The sequence below is a fragment of the Phyllostomus discolor genome, chromosome 11 (assembly GCF_004126475.2).
Source record: "Phyllostomus discolor isolate MPI-MPIP mPhyDis1 chromosome 11, mPhyDis1.pri.v3, whole genome shotgun sequence".
In the NCBI taxonomy this organism is placed as follows: domain Eukaryota; kingdom Metazoa; phylum Chordata; class Mammalia; order Chiroptera; family Phyllostomidae; genus Phyllostomus; species Phyllostomus discolor.
In genome coordinates, this window is record NC_040913.2 from 86,629,121 (window position 1) to 86,657,085 (window position 27,965).

The window sequence follows — 27,965 nt, forward strand, 5'->3', positions numbered from 1 at the left end:
GAGTTCTGAATTTAAGTGCACTGAAATTAATTTTCAATAAAAGTGATTTACTTCAGTAAAAACCAAAATTGGAAAGCAAAATAAAACTTTTATCAACAAATTTAACAATGAGTTACTATAATTTACAATGAGTTACTATAATTTAATGTTCGTTTTTACAATCTGTTGTCAGACAAATCACAGCCTGGTTACGGTTACGTAAGTCTCCACGGTTAGCTAGCTCTTCTTGTAAACTTCCACAATCAGTTCATCAGGAATTTCGTCCCCTCCACTGTCACAACCAAGAAGGCTGGTCTCCGCAGCTTCTGCTAATTCGGCGTCTTCAGTCGCTTCCAGAAAACAAGTGTCGTCAATGCCATTGTCCCAGTCAGGACCAGAAAATTCAGTCTTTGACAACATACAGGACGGTGGCTTTTGAGGATTCTCGGTTTCATTGCTCATTGCTTCGTCAGTTGCAAACTCTTCTTCCTTTAGTTCCAAAGAGGAGGAGAAAGGAGGGTGGAATGGAAGAAAATACTAGTTACTCAGTCACAGTGGGATGATTTCACTACAGCACACTGTCGTGGATGAGCACCGGTGTGGGGTGGTGGGACAGCGGCCCACCGTGAGAGCGAGGCGTCACCGCCTGCGCGTGTCTGTGCTGGAGGGGGAGAGAGACCAGCGCGGCCACACGGTAACTCCAGGGGCCACGCCAGGTGCAGGGTACACGGGGAAGCTCCTGTTCCTGTGCAGCATTTCTGCGTGTAAAAAATTTGTTTTAAGTAAAACTGTTTAAAAACTAAGGTGATCAGTGCAATGGAAAAGCAGGCACGTAACACCAGTAATTTGGTTTAAAGTACTAAAAACAAATGTCAAAGTGTTAACATTAAAACTAAGTGATAGGTACACTGATGTTCATTATTACTGTTCTTTGTTAAAATTTTAAATAAAACGAAGTGAATTACACAGTAGTAGTCATGCTGCATACCAAAAGTACTTTCAACTCGATAAGCAGAAAAGACGTTAAAAACCCGCTGAAACCACAAACATGCATTAAAGTAGCACTCCGGATGAATGGGGATGACATCATCCTCCTAGAGGCGAAAGTCTATTTTTAAGTAGTTAAAAATAAAATTAACTTGTTCTCAGTTATCTTAAGACACTTTTTAATCTGGTAGTTTATCAGAGAATCTGGCTACCAGCTGTTTTATGTCCACCTTCCAGAGACCAAGGAGGAGCTGTCTACATTGCAGGACTTCATTTTAAGAAACTGAATCGAACAGGTGCCAGACCAGTGTCTGGACCGGGAATCCGGGTGCTCAGCCGCAGTCAAGAGACTTCCAGTCCGACCGCACACTGTGGGGGTCAAGGCTGGCAGGTGTGTGTGTGTGTGTGTGTGCCGGGTGGGCGGGGGTGGGGGCATGGGACGGTCTAAGGTCACGTGACAGAGGATGCACCAGGTGGGGGTGGGGGCACGGGACGGTCTAAGGTCACGTGACAGAGGAGTGCTCGGTACGACTTCTCGTGCAACACCAAGGAGCCCGCACAGCTGCAGCGGTCTGCAACAGAAACCAGCTGTGAATCTGGAAAAAGTGCAGCTTCATTCATAAATTAAGAAATGTGAATTAAAACAACCGAAATACCACTTTTTGCCGACTAGGTTGATAAAAAGGTAAAAATAAGCAATGTTGGCAAACACGTAGGGTAACAGGAAATGCGGCACAGTTTGGTAATACGTATTAGTGGGAGTATCGGATGGTTTGGGGGAAAGCCTTCCGCACAGCACACACACACACACACACACAGATTCTGGAGACACACACCAAAAGGTTCGCATCGGTTTTATCCGACTAGTCAAGTTAGGAGTGAGGATGATTTTTTCCCCTTTTGGTTTTTATGTACTTTTTTTGACAATGAATGTAAAATACTTGAGTAAGCAAACGTTTTTAAAGGAAAAGGTACATGTATGCCCTTCGACATAATTCTTCTAGAAACCTTTCCTGCAGGTGTAGTTTAAAGGAACACAAAGATGAGTATCGCAGTGTGCTTTGAAGAGCAAAACAGGACAAACTTCCTGAATGGATGGGGCCGGCTCAACAGGTCCCATGCGGTTTCTCAGGGAGCAGCGCCGAGGAGCGGGGTGCACCGCGATGGGACAGTCACGGCAACACAGCCCTGAGGGGAAACCAGGGGCTGGCCGTGTGCAAGCCCTCTGGGGCATGCGGGACCTGACCCGTGGCTGATGGGTGTGGAGGTGCCAAGCACTGGTGGGTCGGGAGAAGGGACCCGGAGACCGCACTCACCTCTCCGAGAAGAAACGACAAACGGACTTCGGCAGGCAGTGGGGCACCTGGGTCGGAGAGACGGTAGAACTGTTTTACAACGAGCTCTGAATGTTACTCGGTGGTAAATGTAAAAATGAGTAACTCACAGTCAGATCTGAAGTTCACTGCCTGGCATTCAGGGTCATGGCATTTTTGATACCAAACTTCATTTTTCAGATCAACCACAATCCTTGGTTATAAAAAGAAAAAAAAAATATTACCTAACAGCCAGACTGGATAGAAAACAAAATTCAGCTACATGTTATTTAAAAATGTTTAAAAGAGATATGCCTGAGACGTAAAGATGGAGAAAAGTTAAAAACTGAAAGCATAGACACAGAAATACACCAAGCCAAAAAAAAACAAAAAAACTGTGGTTGCCAAAAATATCATACGAAATGGACTTTGGGGCAAAAAAATACATAAAGACACAGTTCCCACTTTGTATCCACCAAAGAGTATAGTTTCAAAATACAGGGTGAGGCAAAAGTAGGTTTACAGTTGTGCGTATGGAAAATAAATAATACAAGAATGCACTGTTCCACACACAACTGTGAACCTACTTTTGCGCCCCCATGTGTGAGCAAAATTGACAACTCCAAGGATAAACAAACCTACCATAAACCAAGATTTTAAAAATCATTCTTTTGATAAGTGATACAGTAAAACCAATCAGTAAGGATATAAAAAAATTAAGTGACATAATTAAAAAACAATGAACAAATTTGATATAATAGTCATGAATACTGCTTCAAGTAGTTAAAAGCAACTCTTTATAAACATAAAAATTGGTTATGCCAGGTACAATGTGACTCATTAAATTTAAAATTATTCATTCACATAACATCTTCTCTGATCACAAAGCAAATTATTGAGAAACAAAGATAGCTACTAGAAAGCCAAAGCTAGAAATTAAAAACTTGTAAGTAACCAATGACTGAAGGAAAAATCAGGACAGAAATTAGTGACTGGTTAGAACCGAATGGGATTGAAAATACACATGCAAACAAGTGAAAGAGCTACAGTAATCTTGAGAGGGCTTTCTTTCAAATCTTAAAAGCTTATCTACCAAAAAAACGGCTAAAGAGAAATGAGTAACCAGGGAAGTGAACAATAGAATAAACCCTAATAAGCTAACACAGGAAGTAAGAAAGAACAAAAGTGTTTGATCCTCACCCGAGGCCACGGTTACTAACTTCAGAGGAAGGTGGGGGGGGGGGGAGACACCGATGCGCTGCCTCCTGTGTGCGCCCGACCAGGGCTCGAACCCGCAGCCTCATGGTGTGGGGCACGCAGCCCTGACCCACCGAGCCACCGGCCAGGGCAAGAACAAACTGAGTGTCAACAAGCTCAGAATGAGAAAACTGGTAAAATACTTGTAAGACTGATAAAAAAAAAATAAGGTAGGGACACAAATGTTATTAGAAATTACAGCTATAACTACAAATGCAGAATACACTAAAAATATAAGAATACTATGAACTTTTGCCAGGAAAATAGACAAAGGAATGGATGAAAATATACCAAACTAAGCAAAATTTAAAAGTTGCAGAACGCCGAAACCATCTAACCACTAAATACAAAAAATATTTCAGCGCTGCAGAACCTTCCCACATTTCAGAGAAAAGGAAACACAAAATGACTAACACCCCACGTGGTGGTCAGACGTGGACCCAGGAGGGAAAACTGCAGGCAGCCGTCACGCTGCCTCCCGAACGCCCCAGCCGCAGGCTCCCAGGGAGCGGCTGGTGCCGCGGTTCCCAGACCACACGGTCCGGCCACGGAGGACGTCTGCCTTTCTCCTGCCTTCCACGTGGGAAACGCCACCGACGGTCTAAGGCTCCGTGAGCCACGCCTGGGAGCCTCTGGACCGATGCCGCTCGCCAGGCGGAGCGCCGCACCTACCGGGTGCCCTTCGCAAGGTGTTCCGAGCTGTGCGCACAGTGTGTGAGCCCAGAGTCTCTGGGTGGGTGGGGCGTGGTTCCCTGGAAGTGTCACACGGGCCGTGTGTCTCTGAGTGTAAACGCAGATGTTTCACAGCCTCAGTGCCCCCAGCTGTGTGTGGTGACTGCTCGCTTCTGCCTCTGCCTTCCCCGCGTGGGGGAGAGCATTCAGGGCCGGCAGGATGCAGGATGCAGGATGCAGGGGGCGTGCCTGGCAGGCACCAGGCCCCAGTCTGCTTCTCCTGTGCTCCGGATCCCTGGAACCCTCAGTAAAGCTTGACACCGGGTAGGACTCTCTGAGTCAAGAATGTGGTTTGACATTCGACTCCTCAACTTCACTAGTAATCAGGGAACTTCAGGTGAAACGGCCAATAGTTTACACCCGCCAGCTGCGCCAACCACGTGTGTGAACCCTGACCACAGCAGCGTGTGGTGAGAATGAGGAGTGGTGGAGAACCTGCGAACACTGCTGGCGAGAGTGCAGATGAGACTGACCCTTCAGGAAAAGAATTATTTTCTAGTAAAGTTAAACACGTGCATGTTCCGTGACAGCACATCTATTTTTAGGTGCATGTTTTGAGAAACTCATGTGCGCTAGGCAATGTGTACAAGAATATTTGTAGCTTCATCATACACAACAGCGAGCCCAGATGTCCACAGCTGGACAAGTAAACTGGTCTCCTTCCCGCCCAGACTGGCTCCCTTTCTGCTGAGACCGCCCTAGGTGTCGGGGCCAGGGGCACGGGGCAGAGACACGCTGCCCCTGTGTTCCTTCGCCCGTCCGCTGCCCCGTTTCGGGCGGCCCCACTGCACGGTGCGTGGTCCTCTCAACATCATACTGTCTGCGGGGCTCGCTTAGCAAGCACAGTACACAAGCACAGTACAGATAGAGGTGACAGGTGCTGGACGGAAGGTCATAATTAAAATACGCAAATTAAATAGAACACAAACTACAAATTGAATTGTCACGAAAAGTCATTTGTATACTCTCAACTTCAGAAATTAAAATATGCTAAATACATTGGTTAACTACATAGAATTTATTAATTAATAAACAAAATTACTTACATGATGTTATTACTTTTGTGGGCTCTTCCAATGTTTTCACACCAGCGGTATTTGCAAATGTCATAAACCAGTAATTGCTCTCGAAAAAAGTAGTTCCAACACCGAATTCCTAAAATGCAAACAAAAAGTTTCAGCCCTGGCTGGTGTGGGTCAGTGGACTGAGCACTGGCCTGCAAATCCAAGGATCGCAGGTTCAATTCCCAGTCAGGGCACATGCCTGGGTTGCAGGCCAGGTCCCCAGTAGGAGGTGCAAGAGAGGTAACCACACATAAATGTTTCTCACTGTCTTCCCCACTCCCTTCCACTCTGTCTAAAAATAAATATAAAATATATTTTTTTAAAGTTCCTAAAGGCATTATTACTCTATAATGTAACAGTTAATAAAGAATAAAATTATCTTTACCTCCTTTAATGCCATTTTTATCCACCAAAGAAAGAACAAATTGATCAATTTCAGGGTAGGGTGAACCCTGAAAACCTTCAATGTTTTCTACTGCAATAGAGAGAAAAATTAATTACAAATTATAATGGCAAAGAGTTGAGTTAAATTTTGATTTAAGTTGTTCAGTAAAATCATAGGTTACCTTCCTTCCCACCTTCCTTTTTTTTTTTTTTGCAATTTCCCTTTTAGCCAGTCATATATTATTATCCTACAGGGGAGCAGGTGGAATTCAAACCTCTCAATTAAGTCGAACATCAGCTCATTACTCCGAGAGGCATTTATAGTCCTGTCAGACGCAGCCCTTGCGTTCAGGAGCCGGCCTCGTACTGTGTACTGCGAGGCCCGCGCCCAGAGCTCCGCCCTCTTGCAACGTCTGTCACACCACATCACCTTCCACGGAACTTCCCCATCCGGGAAGGCCCTCCCGTGGCCGTGGCGATTCAGGCCAGAAACAAGAGCCTCTGTAATCCCATCTGAACACAGACAAAACGGACGGATGTTTTCCGAGCCACAAAAACGACCGCATGCCCCTTATCTTGTGTGATGGAAGGAACGGCTGTTTCTTTACCAAGTGCAGCTGTTTCTCGATTAGATTTATCAAGATGGTCAACCACAGAACCGTCCCTGATGGACCCTCCTCAAAAGCGCCCAGCTCAAGCTGACTCCTAACCCCCCCCACCCCGTACTGAGACAACCCACCGTCCCCTGTGGCGTGGGTCCCATCGCGGCCACCAGTGCAAGCTGCCACCAGTGCAAGCTCGGCTGGCCCAGTGCAGGCGTGCGCCCCGGTGGCGTGAGCCCTGGGGCACTGACAGTTCAGCGACATTCTGCACCTGAGAAGCCCCTGGAGTAGCTGAGAGCGATTTATTTCCAGTCTCATCAGGTGTTTAAAGACAGAATATCCACTTTTCTCAACATAAAGCCCATATTTCACGTACCCAGGTAATGTGCACGACGGGAGAAAATTCGGAAAATATATTAAAGCAGAAAAGAGAGAAATAAACTCCAGTCAATGTCTAGAAATAATTGTTAATCAGAAGAAAATAAACAATAGGTTACCCCTATTTTTAAATAAACTTGGGATCATACTCCACATGTAACTTGAGTCTACTATCTCTCTCAACATCATAAACGGGCACTTTCCGTATAATACAGGCTTTATAGACTTCATGACTACAGAGGCTTTTATATTATGTAATCAATCCTACTTCATTGTACATTTACATTGTTTTCATTTTTTCACTATTACAAATAATAGCCCCAAATATGTATATAAAAATGTTCACTGGAGAGTAAGAGTATGAAATCTTAGGGAAAAAATCCTGTATGTTCTTCAGTATAGGAATGAATAATATGTACAATGCATCTTATGAAAAACTATGCAGCCATCAAAAGAATGAAGACACCCTCCATATTACTGGAAATACAGGGAAAACTTCTGGTTATCGTATTTTGCTGTGTATAAAGCGCAATACTTTGCCCAAATTTTTGAGGGAAAAATAAGGATGCTCATTAGACATGGGTATGATGAATAATGGGAATGATAATCCCATATACAATGGTCATAAAAATGTGGATGTGCGTTATACACGGCAAAATGCGGTAATGGGAACTCCTAACAGTGGTTACCTACCTTTGTGGACAGAAGGAGGCATAGAACTTTTAGTGTTTTTTTTATTTTGATACATGTTTCTTTTATACAAACTATATTATTTTCATATTTTTTTCAAAAATGCCATAAAATGAAAATTAGCGATTAACCTTTAAAAATATCTTTATATTCATTTTTGGATAGAAACCTACTCAGTGTAAAAGATCAGTAGATATGAATACTTAAGATTTTAAAGGCAAAATAGATTTAGTGTCCTTACATTTTTATAAAAAGTTATTTGTCTACAGTTACCTGAAGTGCTGGGACTGTTAAAATGCCCAGGCTGTCTCTGTTTATTCTTGGGTGCGTCACATGTAAGAATTCGTAAAGCATCTGAGAATCTGGAGAAATAAATACATTCAAGAAACAAAATCACAGTGTGTTAGAATTAGAGAGACACAGCTACAGAAAGGAAACGACCTCAGACAGTTCTGTATTACAATCCTCTGTTCACCAGCTATTGTTCTAGGCCAAGCCACGTTTGCCACAAAAGCACCCATCCCACCCATACGAACAGAGTCGTCTGGTGGTCATGTGGAATCCCTCCCTCAACCACGGAGGGAATCAGAGGACTCTGGGACAGCTACAGAATGGAGTACGATTCTGTTCCCCAGACATACGGAGCCTTTGAATCTTTGCTGCAATGATGTGAAAGTGTGAGTGACAGGAAAAAAAGAGAAGGAAAGAGGGATGAGAGCAAAGGGAAAAGTGGATCACGATGAACTGAAATAAAAGATGCAAGCATAACTGTAAAGCATTTCGCCTTCATTTCCGGAAGAAAAGTACCTGCCTGGCATTTGCTTGGCTACACAGAGGCACCCAAGGGGACCCTATCCAGCGGAACTGGCCAGTTCTGTGAAGGTAACGCCGACATGACAGAGGGAACGGGACTCGGGGGCAACAGCCTGCACGTCGGGCTGCATCACAGGCCCCCGGGCAGCTCCTCCATACACGACGGAGTGCGATCTTCTTCCGGTGCCAACAGCAGTGGCAGCCACTGTCCCCGTAATTTTACACCACTCCCACGGCACTCCCAGGTCCTCAGACACTACTGCCACTGCTGACAACATCCACCGAGCAGATGCTGTGTGCCAGGCACTGCTGTGCGTGTACATCTTTAAATCCTCACCCGAGGATGTTGGCTGACTCTAGAGAAAGAGGGCGGGAGAGGGAGGAGGGGGAGGGCTCCGTAGACGCGGTGTTCTCCGCACGGCTCCGCCTCGGGCAGGCCCAGAAGAGCGGGTGAACTCGGCGGTTCAGCGTGCTCCCGGGGTTTGCGCTAACAGCAACGGCTGGCCCAGGAGCAAGGGGGCAGGAGGCAAGTATTTCAGTTGAAAGGTGTCTTTCACACTTTTTAAAAATGACCCAAACATGTAAAACCAAATGTTCAACAGTAGAACAAATGAAAGTAGGTCAATCGAAGGGAAAATTATATAGGTGTTAAAGGTTTTATTTACAATTAACTGCTGGCAAATATTCATGATATGTTGAGCAGATAAAACAGGTGACATACCATAGAATCTCAAGAAATAGTTTTTGAGTGAAGGAGTTATGTAAATTATCTGTATGTGCATATATAAAAAATATGTTAATAGTATGCCAAATACAACAAAACTAATGTTTATATTCTTTATAGAAATGTTAATCATTCTAGAAAAACTGGAAGAATATATAAAATATAATTATAAAAGGACAGAGAGTGTTAGAAAATACTTAGAAAGTGTTAGAAAGTGCTTAGAAAATAAATTTAAACAGAAGAAAGCAGTAACCTAGGTTTTTAAAAACTGACTTCCTTTTTTTTAAGGTAGGATGGATTCCCAGAATTTACACGTCCGTGCTGGCCAGCGCCACTCGCTGCCTCACGCTCAGGAACACGCGGCGGCCGAGCTGGGGCACACGCACCTGACGTTGCTCACCAGAGACGACAGGAAGTACTGGTTTTCCTCGGAAATGTCGCTGGACCGCGTGACAGAAAACGCGTTATCTTCGGCAATCTCCAGGGCCACGCATTTTCCTATTTTTGATGACTTATACAGCCGGAAGTTTCTGTTTCTCGTATAGACTCCTGTATCAAACAATGAAAAAATATGAATGCATGCTTTTTCAGTTTGTTTGTACAGTCAGCAAACAAACGAATCTCGGATAGCATTGTCAGGAGCAGCGATAGCTTCTGACTCAACGTGGCAACAGGAGACCCCTGCGCCGGGGCCTGGGGCGGGGGGTCCGCACGGGAGCCCTTTAAGAGCCGTGCCTCCGTTTCCCACGCCCCCCCCGGGCTCCGTGGCTGTGAACCCAGCTGGCCTTCAGAGCCAGGTGTTGGGAGGTTTCGCCTCTCAGTGGCTGGTCTTCAGTCACTGAGAAAAACATCCTCTTTCCATGGGCACAGTGAACCTGTGGCTCTACAGGGAAGAATCTCTTCTGAAGAAAACTTCGAATCCGGTGGAAGGCCCCCTTCACGTATGGAGGATGAAGGGAGACCCCATCAGACAGGCGGGAAAGCCCAACGCATCTCTCCCCATCCCCCCGCTGCCGGGGTGGCCGCCCACGCCAGGAAGGAAATGGGACCCGGGGCTGCTTCTCGGGAACCCCGACTGACGACCAGCCACCGAGAGGCGAAACCTCCCAACACCTGGCTCTGAAGACCAGCTGGGTTCGAGGCCACGGAGCCCGTGGGGCCGTGGGAAACGGAGGCACGGCTCTTAAAGGGCTCCCGTGCAGACCCGCCCGCCCCAGGCCCCGGCGCAGGGGCAGCCTTGAACTGTGCCAGCCTTTATGGGAAGAAGCCCATTCGCTAATCGTGACGTGTCGGCCCGTGGGGCCGGGGCCTGCGGAGCCGCTCCCTGGGGACGGAGGCCGGGTGCCACCACCCTCCTGCTGTCCCCCTGCCTTGTCACAGCTGACGGGGTCTCTGCCCACACTCCCGGCCTCCGGCTTTCCAACAGGCACCCCATCCATGTTCTCTCTCGCCCTTCGCCTTGCTAAAGCCGCTGGGCGCCACCTTGTTCTTGTCCCCTCGCCCTTTCTTCAGCAGGTGCCACCTCTGCGCTCCCCTGCTGTGCCCCAGAGTGCCACCGCCTCCCAGAGGGGAGCTTCCACATGCGCCCGGCACCGCAGCTGGCCTCTCGGGGTGCGTCCCTGGCCTGCCTCGCCTTCCCCGGGGTCCCCCAGGGCTGGGCCGGTGGGAGAGGCAGCTCTTGGCAGGCTCCCGCCCCCCGGGCGCTGCCCAGACTGCAGCAGCTCACCCACAGCTTTGCTGTGGGAGGGGCTCCACGGCCCGTCTTAGAGCCGCGCAGGCTCCGTGGCCGGCTTCAGGTCGGACACACACTCGGAGGCCGCGGGGCCGCTCCTAGGGAATGTGAGCCGGGGATGCCGTCTTTGCACGCCCCCTCTCCCTCACCGGCACGCCCCAGAAAGGAGCATGCACACGCATCTGGCGCCCCTATTTTTGTGACTCCTGCTCGGGAAACACATCCTGACGGCCTGGCTGTGGCGGCCAGGGGAGCCGGCCCTGCCGGTCCCAGAGAGCAGGGCTGCGTGTATATGTGTGTGTTCTTTAAAGGCCGCAGCCTGAGGGTCTGGCTTCCGGTCAGCATCAACCCAGGTGCCAAGATGCTCTCCTTTGAGACTCGGCCTGTTCTCGGCACCCCGCCACCCCCTGGAGGCTACTGAGGGTACAACAGCCCGCTCGGACAGCCGCAGAGGCTTGAGCGGCAAGAAGAGCCAGGGCAGGGTTGACACGAACATTCCCCGCCACACGCACCCGGCCCTTCAAGACTGGGGAGCTGGCTGTTGCATCTAATGCACAGACACCGACACAGAGAGCTAAGAAGTATGTTCCAAAGGAAAGAACAAGATAAAACGTCAGAAGAAAAAAAAATGAAATGCAATGAACCAGTTTACCTGATGCAGAGTTCAAAGTGAGGGTCATAGAGATGCTCCATGAACTCAAGAGGAGAAGGGATGAACTGCGAGAACTTCAGCAAAGAGGCAGAAGATTAAGAACGCATCAAACAACTCCCAGTACAGAGGAATACAGTGACTTAGCTGAAAAACGTACCAGAGGGTTCAGCAGCAGACAAGACAAAGCAGAAGAATCGGTGCACTAGAGACAGCAGAGGAAATGACCCAGAGAGTCAAAAATAAAAGAATGTAAAAAGTGAAGACAGTTTAAGGAACCACCACTTGCATTATGGGAGTCCTGGGGTGGGAGAGCTGGCGGGGCGGGGGGAGACACAGAGAGAGCAAGGAGGAGAAAACTTACTTGAAGAAATAATGGCTGAAAGCTTCCCTACCCTGGGAAGGAAACAGACATACTGATGCAGGAAGCTCATCAAGTTCCAAATAAGAGGAACCTGAAGCAACCCACACCAAGACAAATTATAAATAAAATGTAAAAAAAAAATGTTAAAGGAGAGAATCTTAAAGGCAGTAAGAGAAAAACAAGTGGTTCGTACCAGGGAACGTCCATAAAACTAGGAACAGTGTTTCCAGCGGGAACCCTGCAAGCCAGAAGGAGCAGCATGATATATTCAAAGTATTGAAAGAAAAACACTTCCAATCTAGAATATTCTACCTGGCTGTAGGGGAAGTCACTTCAGAGATGCAACACGGCTCCAGCAGCAAAGGTGTCTGGGAGATACTGAACTCTCTGTGACTGTGTAATTCTCTGTGACCTCACACTTGGCGGACTACCGAGAAAACCGAATGCAGCCCAAAGACAAAGACAAAGACAAATGTGTAGAGTGTAACAAAGTCCCGTGGTGTCTTCTAACTTTTCTTTGGACTTGCTGATACACTGTTCCCTTGGGCGGTGTGCACAGCTACCGGCCGTCAGGCTGTGCTACGAACCCCCTGAAAAAGGGACTCTGTCCAGGAAGGGTGTGGGTTCCTCCCAGCCTGGCACCACTGGGGCAGCGGCTCTGCCCGTATAGGTAAGTTTCTCCTATTAAAGCTGCTATGGGTGTGAATAAGGTCATGTGTCAGTTCTTGGCAACTGATCCTAAATTTAGACTCTGGGGTTTCCCCCAGCACTGGCCAAGTCATCATCCATGTTAAAGGATGGTTCTCCAGACAAGCAAAATCTAAGGATTCATCACCGCTAAGCCAACCTTACAAGACATGTCCGAGGGCCTTCTTAAAGCTGAAGAAAAGGCACTCACTCATAATAGGAAAACATACAAAAGCATAAGTTACACTCGTAAAGGTAAATGTGTAATAAGAGTACCGGATTAATCACTCATAGAGCAAGTACGAAAATTTTTTAAAGTGGCAAAAACAGCTAACTACAGCAACTAGTTAAAGGATGTACAAGATAGAAGTGCAAAATGTGACGTCAGAAACATAAAACATGGAGGGACTAGATAGGAAGAACTTTAGGATGCATTCGGACTTGTTACCAATTTAATGTATCTTGTTAGAGTACGATGTAAGTTGTTATAGGTGAGCCTCATAGTAACCACAAAGCAAAAGCCTACAGCAGATGCACAGAAGAAAACGAGAGAGAAATCTAAGCATGCCATCAGAGGGAACCCTCCAACTACAAAGGAACAGTGAGAGTAGAAAGTAACGACAAAACAGCCAGAGGACAACAGAGTGTCAGCACGCACGTGCTCAGCAACAATTACCTTAAAAGTAACTGGACTAAAAACTCCAATCAAAAGGCAGAGTGCTGAATGGATACGAAAAGAAAACCATCTGTATGCTGTTTACAAGATACTTCAGGAGTGAGGACACAAGCAGACTGAAAATGAAGGGATGGGAAAAGATATTTCGTCTGAATGGAAACCAAAAGAAAGCGGAGGTAGTGACACGTACACATCAGACAAAATACACTTTAAAACAATGATATGGCAAGACAAAGCCAGGCGTTACATAATGAAAAAGGGATCAATCCAACAAGAAGATACCAACCTTTGTACATTTTCATGCAACGACACAGGAGCACATAAATATATAAAGGAAATATAAATTGACCTAAAGAAAGAAATACGCAGCACAACCATGATAGTATGGGAAGTTAATCCTACTCATACAAGTAATGGACGGACCACCCAGAAGCACAACAGGAAACACCAGCCGGCAAAGACACGTTGGATCAGACCGACAGGGCAGGTATGTACAGCACACAGCATCCCAAAACAACACAATTCCCATTTCCTCCCAAGTGCACATGGAATATTCTCCAGGACAGATGATACATTAAAAACAAGGGCGAAAAGCCGGTCTTAACAAATTAACAAGACTGAAATCATTCCAAGCACCTTTTTCAACCACGATAATGTGAAACGGAAATCAGATACGAGAAAACTAGACAATTCACAACCACGTCGAGATGAAACGACGTGCTACTGAATGACCAAAGGGTCGACAACGAACTCCAAAGAGAAAAAAATCCTCTGACACAAATGAAAACTGAAATTACAACACAAGCAAAACTTGTGGGATACAGCAACTGCAAACGATAAATGCCTACCTCGAGAAACAAACAACAATCGCAAGCAGCCGAGCTCTCTGCCTCAAAGAACTAAAAAAAGAAAACCAAAGCCCGAAGTTAGTAGAAAGAAGGAAATAGCAAAGGTTGGAGCAGACAGAAATGAAACAGGGACTGAAAAGACAACGGAACGGAACCGAGAACTGGTCTACTGACCAGATAAAACAGACCTGGGCCTGGACTCGCGTGCGGGGTGCGGGGGTGGGGACCCAAATAAAACGAGAAACGGAAGAGAGGACATTGGAACTGACACTGCAGAAATACAAAGGTTCATGAGAGGCTACCACCGTCACATGCCAACAGATTGGGCAATCTTGAATGAATGGGTAAATTCCTAGAGATACCTGACCTTTTTCCAAGATTGAACCATGAAGAAATAGAATGTGTGAATGGCTGATTACTAGTAAGGAGACTGAATCAGTAATCCAAAACCCTCCCGACAGATAAAAGTCCAGGATCAAATGGCTTTCAATGTAAATTCTACCCAAGAGCCAAAGGATTAATGCCAGTACGTCTCAAAATCTTCCCAAAAATGAGAGGAGAGAACACTCACAAACCCATTTGACTCGTCCAGCATCATCCTGACAGCAGCGCCAGACAAGTCTGCACAAGAAAACAAAGTCACAGGCCAACATACCCAGTAACAGGGGTGGAAACATCTCCGAAATAACAGCAAACCAAATTCAACAATGCACTATAAGCATCATACCCCATGATCAAGCTAGACATATTCCAGGCATGCAAGGATGGTTCAATATCCAAAAACCATTTCATGTGACTTACCACATTAACAAAACAGATAAGCAACCTATGACCATCTCAATAAAGGCAAAAAAAAAAAAAAAACCCTGACAAACTTCAACATCCACTTATGGCTAACACGCCTAAGGAAGTGAATATATGCCTGGCTGGCGTAGCTCAGTGGATTGAGCTCGGGCTGTGAACCAAAGTGTCGCAGGTTCGATTCCCAGTTAGGGTACATGCCTGGGTTGCAGGCCATGACCCCCAGCAACCGCACATTGATGTTTCTCTCTCTCTCTCTCCCTCCCCTCTCTAAAAATAAATAAATAAAACCTAAAAAAAAAGTGAGAATGGAGGGAATGTACTGCCACACAACAGAAGCCATACGGACGACAAGCCCTCAGCTAACGTCATACTCAGGAAAAGCTAGAAGTTTTCCCTCTCAGATCAGGGAATGGGACAAGGATGCTCACTCGTGTCACTTACTCAGCGTAGTACTGGAAATCCTGGCCAGAGTAACTAGGCAAGAAAAAGCAATAAAAGACATCCAAACGGAAAGGAAGAAGTGGAACTCTAGATATGGTATTATATGTAGAAAAACCCTACAAAGACTCCACCAAAAAACTAGTAAGACTCTCAATGAATTTGGTTAAGTGAGAAGGTGAGGACGGTACAATCAGATTTTGAGAGGAAAGGAAAGACCACATTCATATAACGTTAGTGTATTGTTATAATTACTCTACTTTGTTATTAATTATTGTTCATCTTGAAGTGTGCCTGATTTATAAATTAAACTTGATCGTTGGCAGGCACCATAGAAGAAAAACATGGTTTATGAGGTCTGTCCAGAAAAAGTCCAGCCACCGTTAATGTAACGAGAATGGTTTGTGCGACATCCATGTGAGCTGGCAGCCAAGGAGAGTGGACTGGAATGCACATGTGTGAACAATGACAGCTTCACTGTACTAGTCAGCGGGGGCTGTAGACACCAGTGAATGGGCATGCCTGCTGTGTGGCCGTCATATTTAAAATGACGGAGTGAGCAGAGCAATGAATCTGCATCAAATTTTGTGTTAAACTTGGACATTCCTCCATGGCAACGATTCAGAAAGCTGTAGCTATGGGCACTGGTGATTGACAAATTCATCACAAGAACGTGCCCGCTCATGCATCACGTCTTATACAGTTTTTTTGGCAAAACATCAAATCCCCCAGGTGACTCAGCCCCGCTACAGCCCAGATTTGTAGGCCCTGCAGCTTCTGGTTTTCCCCAAACTAGAACCACCTTTGACAGGAAAGAGATTTCAGACCACTGATGAGAGTCAGGAAAATACAACAGGGCAGCTGATGACGACTGGGAGAACTGTGTGAGGTCCCCAGGTGCCTACTTTGAAGGGGACTGAGGCGTCATTGTCCTGTGTACAATGTTTCTTGTATCTTCTTCAATAAATGTCTCTGTTTTTCATGTCACATGACTGGGCACTTTCTGCACAGACCTCGTGTGCAAGGTTCAGTACTGTCCGCAGTTTCGGGCATCCACTGGGGTCTTGGGACATGTCCCCATCAGAAAAGGGGGCACTGCTGTGCAATGGAATATTATTCAGCCAAAAGAAACAAGGAAATACTGCCATTTGTGACAACATGGGTGGACCTTGAAGGCATCATGCTAAATAAAAAAGTGAGACAGAAACAAGTGTCATAGGATCTCACTTATACATGGAATCTAAAACAAACCAACAACCCCCACCCCCCGCCCAAATCATAGACACAGGAAGCAGCCACCTCTGCCGGCTGCCGTAGGTGGGAGGCAGGCCACTGCGTGAAGGGGCGTCAATCAAAGGAGTATGCGTCCAGCTATGAAACACACACGCCCTGGGGCTGTGAGTGCGGCATCGCAACTCTCGTTAATGCTGATGCTGTACTGCACTTTGAAAGCTGCTGAGACAGAGGATCTTAAACCTTCTCATTACCAGCAAGAAAAACGTCTGTAACGAAGTACAGCGATGGCTGTTAACGAAACTCACTGCGATGACTTTGTAACATACCCAAATACCAAACCACTGTGCTACACAGTTCAAACTAATGTTGTAGGTCCATTATACCTCAATTTAAAAAAAAAATAATAAAATGAAGGCAAAGAAATCATCTTCGGACAAAAATATATAAATATTTTTTGAAAAAGAAAAATCATTTTCTCTCAGATTTAAACAAAAGAAATATATAAATTAAAATAAACTGGAGCTGGCATGGAAAAAATGCCACATCCAGAAATAGCAGATAGATTATCTGGGGGCAACCCTCCCAGGATAAATAAATAGAAATGCTGAACAAGCGTAGAAGAAGTAAGTGTGAGACTGTGGGGGAGCGTTCAAGGCAGTAAGAACTGGGGGGGTCGGGTCTCAGGGGAGGAGGCGGCGTCAGAACATCGAGTCCCCTGTCTCTCTCAGCCGCGAGAGGGAACCAGGCGAGGGCTCATCCTCTGTGAGGCAGACACGGGGCTCTCTCCCCGCCTGACCCTGCGTGCCAGCCTCCCCACGGTGGGAGATTCATGTTTGCTGTTTAGACAGACAAAAAGAATATCAACTATCTAGAATAAGTCTAACAAAAGACATATAGGGTCTCTAGTCAGAAAACTGCAAAACATTATTAGGAGAAACGAAAGAACATCTCAGAGGGACAAACCGTGGTCATGGACTGGACAGTGTCATACAAAGGTCAGCTCCCCCTGCTGGACAGACCTCGGACAAGCAGATTCTAAAATTTAAATAGAAAAGCAAATGGTCAAGGACAGCCAAGAAATTTCAAAAAAACACAGTTGGAGGACTTATTCTACTGGATGCCAAGACTTTTAGAAAGGCTGTATTAATCACGACAACTGTGACACTGGCACAAAAACAGGTTACAGGAGCAATGGAACGGGACATCGTCCAGAAATAGACCAAACACATGCAGACACTTGCTTTACGATGAGGATGTCCTGTTAGACAACAGGACGGTTATTTCAGCAAATAGTGTTGCGGCGAATGGATGCCCACACAGGAAAAAAGTAACATTTTGTAATCCTCGCCGAGGATGTTGACTCTCGATTATTTGAGAGACAGACGGCCGGACGGACGGACTGACATGTACACGTGAGAGAGACACAGCAGTGAGTCGCCCCCCGTGCGGGCCCCAGCCAGGCACGAAACCCGCAGCCCAGGCCTGTGCTCGGGCAGCAAGAAGTGAGTTCTGACGCCTTTTCACCTCATAAACAAAAACCCACGCCAAGTAGAGGTTGTAGGTTCTATAAAAGATAAAAATAGGTGTACAGAGAAGGCTTCTAGAAGCCAAGCAGAGCTTCTGTATGAACTTGGGAAGAGGAAGCGTTTGTTAAACAGGAAACAAGGACAGGAACCAGAAAGTAAACATTGGTGAAGCAACTGTTGTTCAACGTTAACAACTTGGTTCCTCAGAGACACCGTTAAGGGAGGGAAAGCATGTGCCACGAACACACGCCACGTGGCTCTTATTATAAACAGTTCAAACACAGGCAACCCGGACGGACCTATGGTGTTCGAGCACAGATCAGTGGTGGCCTCTCTCTGGGGGATGGGGTAGGGGCAGGGGGTAGTGACCAGAAGAGGCGCAGAGGAGGTCCCAGGGAATCTTCTATGTCTTGTCTTGGGTGGTGTGGTGACAAGGATACGTTCCTTTTCCAGGAACTCACTGGCCTGCACAGTCATAAATTACGCATGTTTCTGTCCGAATGTTATATTTCAATCAAACTGTTTTTTAAAAAAATGTTGGTGTGTACTACTAAAACTCTGAACTTTGCAAAGGATGCCTTAGGGAATGAGTTCCCCATCCTCTTCGTTACCTCAGTAAATCTGGGAACACTGTTGTAATATTTCTCTTACGCAGATCAGAGACCTTTCCTGGCTAGCGCAGTGCCCAGCTCTCCAGGCTAAAGCTGTCGTGAGCTGGGCTGCTGTGCGGGGTCTTTAACTCGGGCAGCGGAGACGGGGAGCAGTGACTGCCCGTGGCGTTCTCCCCGGATCAGCTTCCTGCCAGGCACCATCCCTGGTTCCTTACACGTCGGTCCAGCCGGGAGAGGCCATCCTCCTGAGGACACCACGCAGGTCTGCCCCCCCAGACCAGCGCATGGCCCTCAGCCGGCTGCACTCCCAAGTGACCACACGTGGCTGTCAGCAGTGCAAGAAGGACACCCAGGGCGGCAGGAGCCCTTCCCCGCCTGTGCTGCCTGCAGTTCAACCCGCCTGCCCTGAGCCCGCAGACATGGAACCTCTCTGAGCTGCTTCAGCAGTGGGTGGCAAAAAAAAAAAAAAAAAAAAAAAAAAAAGCTGCAGTTATAGCTTTTCAAACCACAAGCTCAAACCGCAACATAAAAATGAGCCCCTGCTCACCACGCTAGGCGGGGTACATGGAGAGTCCTCGCTGGGCTGTGTGCCCCCTAGCCAGGGGGAAGTCTGTTCGCCCCAAGCTTCCTCAGAGACCAGAAGCCCGCAGGGCAGGGGAGAGCGGGGCCGCGGGAGCCACCAGGGTCACGGGGGCTGGGGAGCCGCCACGCTCTTCCGCTCTTCCGTGCAGAGGACACCGGCCTCGCTGGCCACACAGGAGAACCGTGTTCCTGCTGCGTCTGCTCTTAGCACTCACGTGGTCATCGCGCCGGACGTCTCCGCAGTGCTGGGGAGTGCAGGGCGTCGGACTGCGCTCTGCCCAGAGGCCCTGGGTTCGAGCCCTGCGGACCCGGCAGAGCCACGGCCACCCACGACCACTCCTCCGGGAGCTCAGGCCGGCCTGGTGCGCAGGCCACTCACAGCAGGGCGCAGGGACGTAGGGACCCGTCAGTGTCACTTACCGAGATCTACAAACAGACACTTTTTCCCTGAGGCATTCTTCACGACTAAGAAGGAAAGATCAGGACGGCCTGGCTGAGCCGGTCCCGGGCCCTCCAGGCCCCTGGGATCGCAGGTCCGGCTCCTGCCGCCTCTCTCCTTCTCTGTGGATGCTCCGCCACTGCTGCAGGGCGTTCCTTGCTGAGCCGGTGCTTCAGGAAAGCAGGGAGACGCAGGGCCTGCCGTCTCTGGAACCCCTCCGGCATCTTCATCATCCTCACTGGCAATGAGATGAAAAGCAGGCTGCAACACTGTTCTCACAAAATTACCTAAGGGGGGAAAATGGTGATGAATCCAGTGATTCCTCTTCACAAACGACAACTTAGTATCTGGGCACAAATCTGCACGTGACGACATATACAGGAAGGCTACTGCTGCGGCTGATTTTTGTTCTTAAAACCAAGTTGTTATCACCAACAGTAGCATGCCTCTCCTTCCTTCCTCTTGGGCAACCCCGTACTTTCCAATTCCCTGTCGTGACAGGGGAGGGTGGTGCGCGGGTGGACAGACCGTCCTGGGAGGCGAGGCCAATCTGAGATGCCCATGTGGCCAGCATGGGACCGAGCCTCACGTCCTGTCACCAAAACCACAACCCTTATTCATATGTAAACTGGCGAAAATTTATCTTCACAAGCAATGGTTAAAGAATAAAAGGGTTTTTCCTTTTCAAAAAAAAAAAATGAACTCTTGTCAAAAAAAGAAAGAAAGAAAGAAAGAAAGAAAGAAGGAGAAAGGAAGGAAGGAAGGAAGGAAGGAAGGAAGGAAGGAAGGAAGGAAGGAAGGAAGGAAGGAAGAGAAAGAAAGGAAGGAAGGAAGGAAGGAAGGAAGGAAGGAAGGAAGGAAGGAATGTAGGTGTTGGTTCCAAGTCAATGCTCAGAGACCCTGAGTGCCTCCGCCGCATCCTCCCTGAGTCAAGGGCATCAGCCAGTCTCTCCAAAGAGGCTTCCCCCTGCCCCTGCCCTGCCCCTCCAGTGCCTGCTGGCCAGAGAGTGCCGGTGGGCACTGCCACCAGTTCAAGGCCCCCTCCTCCTGCCCGGCCTGTAACCGCTCAGGAGGTGGGTCGGGGCCTCGTGAGCAAGGTCCAGAACTAAAGCAATCGAACACATGTAGTATATGTCAACGCTCATTCTCGGGGCTCTGAATGTCAGTGGTCCGGCAGTCACCAAGACCAGGCCGTGTGACAACCTGGCACGTCTTCAAATTGTCACAGTCGGTCAACCCTCGGCTCTCCAACACCTCGGTTCTCGACGAGTTTGGGTCTCGAGTTCGGGTCTCAACTCTCTGCACGGCAACCCTCTCAGGCCGACGTTCGTATGTCTCTCGGGCAGCAGACAAAGATTCGGTTTTCGAAAGAATCGCTTCTTGAACAGTTTTCCAAAACAAATTAAGTTCGAGTACCAAAGTTCCATTGTCTTATTTATACCATAAAAATCAAGTAATCTGGTTCAACTGCTTCATGTAAACAATACTAGAGAAATGCAATACTGTAAAAACAACTTTAATTTTAGTCTTTAAAACGTTAATCTTTAAAATGTTCATCTTTGATCTAGAGTTTGGGTGTGCCACTTTATTTATCAGACAGCTTGAGCCCTTAAGTCAGAAGATACACACACATGTTCCAAATTTTTAAAAAGTCTTCCTCCAAATTACATTTAATTACTCCCCTACTCAAAGAAACAAATCTACTGTCTTACAAAACACGAAACATCAAAATGAAAGCAAGAGCACTTTGTCCTTGCAATGATGCACAGACACGGCCATCTCTGGGAAGGAGAGACAGCCGAATGCTGAGTGGAAAGAAATCATGCCCGAGGTATCAAAGGACAAGGAAGCAATGGGAACACGAAATGATAAAGTGCGTTTCCCTGGAAGTGCAAGATTGTGTCTCCGTGATGGCAGCCAATAGGAGAAGGGAAGCCGTGACTGCAGAACCAACCACAGAGGCAGCACTCAGGAGGCTGCATTGGCCTCTGACCTCGGGCAGCAAGCTCATGTGGGCGGGGCACAGCGCCAACTGCCCCGCCCTCTGCTTCCCTTCCCCAGTGCGCCACCCTCACCTCACCGCATCATTCACACGGGGGCGATGTCACTGCTGGAAATAACCGAAAAGAAGGTACTGATCACAGAGACTCCAAGTCCTCTGTTGGCAGGCTGGTAGGACAGTATCTTGGGCAGATCCTATGCCAACTACATTTTGCCAACACGTGCCCCAATTCCCCTTTCTGAAAGGCCAACAGTAGGAACTTAAAATGTCACCAAGAGATAGAACGATGCAGGGAACCGAAGGGGAAATTCTGGACTGTTCCGCATCTCTGATTTCTGGCGCTGGCCCTGCATAACTTCAGAGGAAGAGCCCTCAGACGGCAGGCCACCAATCAGGTCTGATCGTGGCTCTCACTGCAGCCACACCAGACCCCCGCTGCTCCCCGAGGGTCACAGGCACCTACCTCTGCACCTTTGCATCTGCTACTCCGACAGCAAAGCCTCTCTCACCTTGGTCTGGATGGGGAGCTTGACTGGAAGCCCAGCTTGAATGCATCTGCTTCCAGCAGATGTATGTGGTGGAGAATGCTAATCATCTGGCAAATTCTATTCTCCCTCTTCCCTAGCAACCCGTCTCCATGTTAAGCCTTGTGGTAGGAGTTGCCGAGCAGACTCCGGGGGTAAACAAGAACCCAAGAAATATCTTGCTTAGGACTCTGCCTCCAACCGTGCAGCAGGGCCCACTTAGTATTCAGCCACGTGTTCAACAAATGTTCATTAAATGCCTATTTGCATTTATCGTTCCTGCCTCTGCCGTTACGTTATTAATATTATTGACAAAGACGGTATTGTGTAACAAGCTCTAAAAATACCATAGTGAGTAAGCAGCAGTCCCCCTCCCCCCCAAAGAAACATTCTGTCTGTGGGACAGGCTAAAACAAAAACCAGGAAATTACCTTAGGAAGTGGTAAGTGCTTTGACACAATAAGCCCGGGGGCTCTCTGCAGCCCAGAGGACACCCTGACCCGCCCTGGGCTCGGGTTCGACAGAAGTGGCTTCTCAGGGGACGATATCTACCCTGAGTCCCAACGGACCAGGTGAACTGGAGGCAGCACGCTGTTCGGACTGCGGCATCAACACTGCAAAGGCCTATGACCAGAGAGTGCAGGGCCCCACTGGGAGCTACGTCAAGGGCTGCATGAACAGAGCCGGGCGCTGAGATGAGGCTGGGGGGGGCAGTGGGCCTCACGTGCACACTAAGACGAGCGGGCATTTTCCTGAAGGCAATGAGCTATCCTCAAAGGGTCTGAGACACCCTGATGGCATCGCTCTCGCTAGCTGACTAAGTGAACGGAAGGACGTACAGAGGTCAAGGACAACGCCACTTCTACTCGGGTAGCTGTGGGTAGCACCACTCACCAACGTCCACGTCACAGGAGAGACAGCAAGTTCCAGGGGAAAGACGAGGAGTGCGGTCTAGGACGTGTGGGGTTCGGGGTACCCGCGTGGGGACGGTTGCCAGCAGGTGACTGCGTGCATCTGTGTCAAAACCGTCATCGTGGCTGAAGACAACGTTCGGACAGTCATGGACACAGAGATGGTAACTGGAGCCATGACAGTGGGTGGCCAGCGAGGTCACGGACGGAGAAGCCAGAGGGGCAAGGACGGGTTCTACAATCACCAACGGCTAAGGGCTGGGAGGGCCCAGGGGGCGGGGTCGATGTGCAGCTGAGCTAATGGAAAATGGGGAGGAAACGGGGAGGAAATGGGGAGGAAACGGGGAGGAAGCGAGGAGCCCCAGGCACACGGCACGCCGGGTTGCTGACTTCCGTGCCAGCCCTTTGGGACTAGGTCCGCGCCTTTCACCCCGGGCCCCTTGCGACTGTCAGGCCTGTGGCTCCGAAATGGACCACCTGTTACCTGCACTTCGGTGACCTGGCTGCTGTTTGCATTTAGGAACATGTGCTCGGCCCCTGCTTGATAAACACCCAGAGTTTTGACTTCTGTGAACCTCGGCTTTTGGTGTTCCTCTTCTTCCTACTTGTTTCCCTTTGAACTGACTTCCTTTTACGCCCGGGATGCTACATTTCCGATCCCGAAACAAATACTCTGGTTACATTTTCAGGCTAACCCATGGAGGCTCCTTCCGAACCCTCGGGCTCGATGTGGAGCAGCAGGCAAGCCTTTCGGGATGTGGCCGGCACACCAAGCCCGGCTCCCAGACGCTAAGAGCTGAGGCTCCCGCGGAGGTCGGGATCCCAGTCGGAGGCATCGCAGGTAAGACCTGAGTGAGGCCCCTCGTGCGTCACCCAGAGCACTGCGAACCGACTCCTCTGGGCGCAGATGCCAGCAACAGGGCACGCCGGCCACCCCAGCCTCTATACCCGGGACGCCGCAGGCGGGCGAATGGGTCTCAGACGTGTCTAGAACAGGAAGATGGTCTAGGAGTGAATGGGACCCTAAAAATGTGAGCAGTCAGTCATGTTTTACTTTTTATGAAAGGTTAATGACCATAAAACCGAACAAATACTTGCAAAACTTACGAAGAAAAGGGGATTATGAGCATTCAATATAACTCCACGACTGTTTAAAAAGCAGCGTGCTTACCAACGTGGATGTTATCTTTAAACGCCACATCACGGAGCTGGAATATCAGGTGGCGGCTGAACTTGGTGTCAGTGCTGGAATCGAGGTTGAAAACGTCTTTGGCCGAACAGTTAACCTCGTACGATTCTTGAAGTGCTCTACAAACATGCTGAGAAACACAAGTACCCCATAAATAATATTTCAAAGTTTCTTTGAAAATTTTCCCGTGAGAAAAATTCAAATATCTTGGTATAATTCATTTTTAAAATTTCATTTTATTTTTCACTCCTATTTTATTTTCATTTACTATCAGAATATTTATTATACAATTTTATTAAATTGCTTATGTATCGAATTATAATATATTTAAATTATGTCTCACTCAAAATCCATAGGCGCTCAGGATTAAACACCTCTTAGAATTTGAATAATTTCACTTACACATTAATCTCCTCTGAAGTCACAATAAAAATACTGCTTTTTAAGCATCTCTTTAAATATCATCTGAGTTAAAAAGTCACTAGCCCTATTGTCTATCATTCTAGTTTTTCAGAAAGTTCCTCAAGCACCTGGAGCCCAAATCTGCCTCCCAGAAAACAGCCTCTGCAGCCAGGGGGCGCTGGTGTCGGAGGCAGTTTTGCGCTGCAGGAAGGCAACAAGTCTCCCTTTGCTTCCCTGGGGTCCGGAGCCCGAGACCTGGGGTCAGGCAGATCTGGGTTTGAGTTCCGGCTTTGCCACTGAACAGCTCTGTGACCTCGGTCAAGTGCAGACCTTACCTTCCTCAACTGCGAAGGGGGACAATACTAGGGCCTAACTTTCGGGATTGTGCTAAGGAGGAAAAGAGAACGTGAGGGCCAACGTGAGGGCCAAGAGAACGTGAGTCTGCACAGCGCCCGGCTCCCGTGGCTGCTCAGAAGCGTTAGTTGCACCGCTAGGAGACAGGTCACTTCTCCTGAAGCCTCAGCCTTCTCACCTGCAAAGAGAAGTCACTAGAAACGAAGACACTAGAACATCCAGGGCTAAGGGTGTGTGTGGACTGCCAAGCACGTACATACCTAACAGCTCTGTGATAACTGGTGTTTATTAACGTCGTCTGGGCGTCATTGCAGCACTCCCCCACGCTCTCTGACCCCTACTACTGTCTTCAGTAAATGCTTGCTTTCTCAGAGAAGTCTTCCCCACCAACATCAAACCCCCCCCCATAAACTCTCTCTCTCCTTGTTGTGCTCACACAGCTACAATTTCATGTTGATTTGCGACTATTTTGACATCCATTTCCTCTGTACCACCAAGGCTATACCTCACTATCTGTTCTCTCCTGCTATTGTAGAAATGGGACCCTGATTAAAGACCACACTTCCCAGACTCCCTTGCAGTGAGGTGCAGCCACGTGACTACGTTCTGGCCAATGGGATGTGAGCAGAAGGAAGGAAAGTGGGAAACTTCTAAGTTATACCTTAAAAGGCAAGCAGCAAGGGGCTCCTTCCCCATCTCCTACTGGCTACTAGGCGGACTTTACGGATGGCCAGGAGCCATCCTAAACAATGTGAAAAAGGGCATTGTCTCAGGAATAATAAAGCAACAAGCCTAGCCTCTAGTAAAATGAAGCCAGATCCAGTTACTACATGCGAAATAAATCTCTATCTTGTTTAAGCTTTGTTTACTCTTGTTCACACTTTAACAACTGTAATAAAATAAGTCCTTACTTCTGTAACACATATACTTAAACTGTAATCCAAGGAGACATTTAAATTTATTGTTGGGTCCAATGATTATTTTAAGAAAACTGTAACTTTTTGCTTTTATTATTTTGTGAGTGAGGGACTTATATATATTTCTTCTGCTTCAAAGCCAGAAGAAAACTCACATAACATGATTTAAAAAAAATGGTATTTGCATACAATTTTCAAATAAATTGAAAATAAAACATGTAAAGACCCAGAATAACCAGCAGGTATGCTTTGCCGACTCCCAGCCCTGTGGCAGCACTTCCAAAAGCCACCTCCTTCACAGAACAAACCAGCTCTATCACTCTCGATACCAGGAAGTTCCAAAGGTCGGGGGACCGTGAACCAAGGACTGTGGACAAGGGTCAGATATATGTGAGAAACCCATGTTGATTACCCGAATGATCAAATGTATACGAGTATTTCTGATGAATCACCGTATCGCATGGTGCAAGACAAAACAACTTCCAAAGTTCCTGCCGGCTCAAAAATTCGGATACTATTTTTAATCAATGTTTCCTCATAGTTCATCTCAATACCCAGCTTTTACAGTAACATGCTGTAAAAACTCGGCATTTACAATACGGCTATTACTCTGCCTAATCTTTAGCAGAGTCAGCTACTTAGGACGTAAAACAGAAAAGTCCTCCACTGCCACCTTTGTCAAAGCTCTTTTTTACTGGATACAGTAACATTATAAAACATATGAACACGAGCGAAACCTTCCTCCTTAAAGCAGGAGGAGCAAGAGAAACACAGAAGCTACATACCACATGGGTTGGATTAACTTAATGAATAAGAATAAAAAGAGAGATGGATAGAAGGAAAAAAACCCCGAGCCTGCCGTTTACCTCAATGAGTAATGCCACCATCTTCTTTCCGTCTGCCCCTGGATTGGCGAGTTTGTTAAATTCCAGATCAAAATAGAGCTTGCAAACGGCATTTTCAGGAATCACTTCGTAGCAGTGCAAGAGGTTTTTTCTGAAATGAGTAGTTGATGATTGTTAGGTTTATGTCGTGTACCTTTTAAATCACAGAACTTGATCTTGTGCCTCCAGATGCTGCGTTAACTGTTCTAATGACACACAAACGTGACGCAATGAAACAAGGTGGAGTGGACAACTAACTCACACGGGTTTACGGACCACAGGGTTAGGAGTTTCCAACAGACAGACCTGACGATCACCTTCTGTGCCATTACTGACCAGGAAAACATGTCCACCTTCATGCTGTCATTTATTCATAGATGAATTTGATATTGTTTTTGGTGCCACCATGAAGCCAGTTTTGTTTGAGAACTTTCTTTGTCAGACTGGATCCAAGAATTACATATTCTCGGGATCCCACGAACTTCCAAATGAGAATTTTTAATTGACCCATTTTCACGGGAAAAGTAGTAGTTTACGCATTAGCTAACAACATCTGGCACCACTGGACTTGAGAGAGCTGTCAGAGCTCACGTTTGCAGGTACATTCTGCAGCCTCCAGAGGTACAACTGTGCCAAAGGGCGGTAAGAACAGGTGCTGATGCGCTAAGTAACTGATGGCTTGTGCTCAGCGGGGTCTGCATGGTTCCCTGCCCAACTCTGGACACAGAAGAGCGATGAGGAAACTGTGTCATTGCGTGGCGCAGGCAGCACAGAAACTCAAAACACACGATTTTTTTCCCTCTACCACCTGGCGAGATCTTCCAACGCGGCTACGACAAGGAAGCACCACGGTTCAATTCTAACAGCAAAGGGGCAGTGACCCATCCCTCACGTGCCTGAGAACCGTCAAGGCCAAGTCAGCCCAGCCTCCGGTCAGAAGCAGTCCTGGACCAAGGAAATGGAACCGCCGTGGGTGGTCCTTCACAAACCACTCACCGGGATTTGTAATAAAACCAAAACTGCACGTAGGTGGTCACGAGGTAAACACGTTGTCCTTCGCCCACTTCGTGTTCCAAAGCGAACACGTGAACGTCCTGTACAAAACCAAAAATATTCAAAAGTCAATAAAGTGACCATCTAAAATCAACTATAGCTATTAAACGTTCATAAAGAACTTACTCTAGGGGCCCTGGCTGGCATAGCTCAGTGGATTGAGCACAGGCTGCGAACCAAAGTGTCCCAGGTTCGATTCCCAGTCAGGGCACAT

At 47.6% G+C, this 27,965-nt stretch overlaps 1 protein-coding gene and 1 long non-coding RNA gene across 2 annotated transcripts in view; one reads left to right on the top strand and one right to left on the bottom strand.

Moving 5' to 3' along the window:
* Positions 1 to 26: 26 nt before the first annotated feature.
* PRIMPOL (primase and DNA directed polymerase) overlaps positions 27 to 27,965 on the bottom strand; it is a 34,170-nt gene continuing 6,231 nt past the window's right edge. The window contains exons 3-13 of the mRNA XM_028526865.2: positions 27,695 to 27,792; positions 26,681 to 26,810; positions 24,124 to 24,271; positions 19,497 to 19,802; positions 9,310 to 9,472; positions 7,660 to 7,748; positions 5,718 to 5,807; positions 5,315 to 5,423; positions 2,411 to 2,493; positions 2,283 to 2,329; positions 27 to 468 (exon numbers count right to left, since the gene is read on the bottom strand). Of these exons, the coding sequence (XP_028382666.1) occupies positions 217 to 468; positions 2,283 to 2,329; positions 2,411 to 2,493; positions 5,315 to 5,423; positions 5,718 to 5,807; positions 7,660 to 7,748; positions 9,310 to 9,472; positions 19,497 to 19,802; positions 24,124 to 24,271; positions 26,681 to 26,810; positions 27,695 to 27,792 (1,515 nt within the window). The 3' untranslated portion in view covers positions 27 to 216. The remainder of the gene's footprint in view (positions 469 to 2,282; positions 2,330 to 2,410; positions 2,494 to 5,314; positions 5,424 to 5,717; positions 5,808 to 7,659; positions 7,749 to 9,309; positions 9,473 to 19,496; positions 19,803 to 24,123; positions 24,272 to 26,680; positions 26,811 to 27,694; positions 27,793 to 27,965) is intronic.
* Positions 5,340 to 27,933, top strand: LOC118497455. Its single transcript, XR_004899982.1, has 3 exons — positions 5,340 to 5,457; positions 6,359 to 6,361; positions 27,906 to 27,933. It is a non-coding gene; the product is annotated as an uncharacterized LOC118497455 (long non-coding RNA).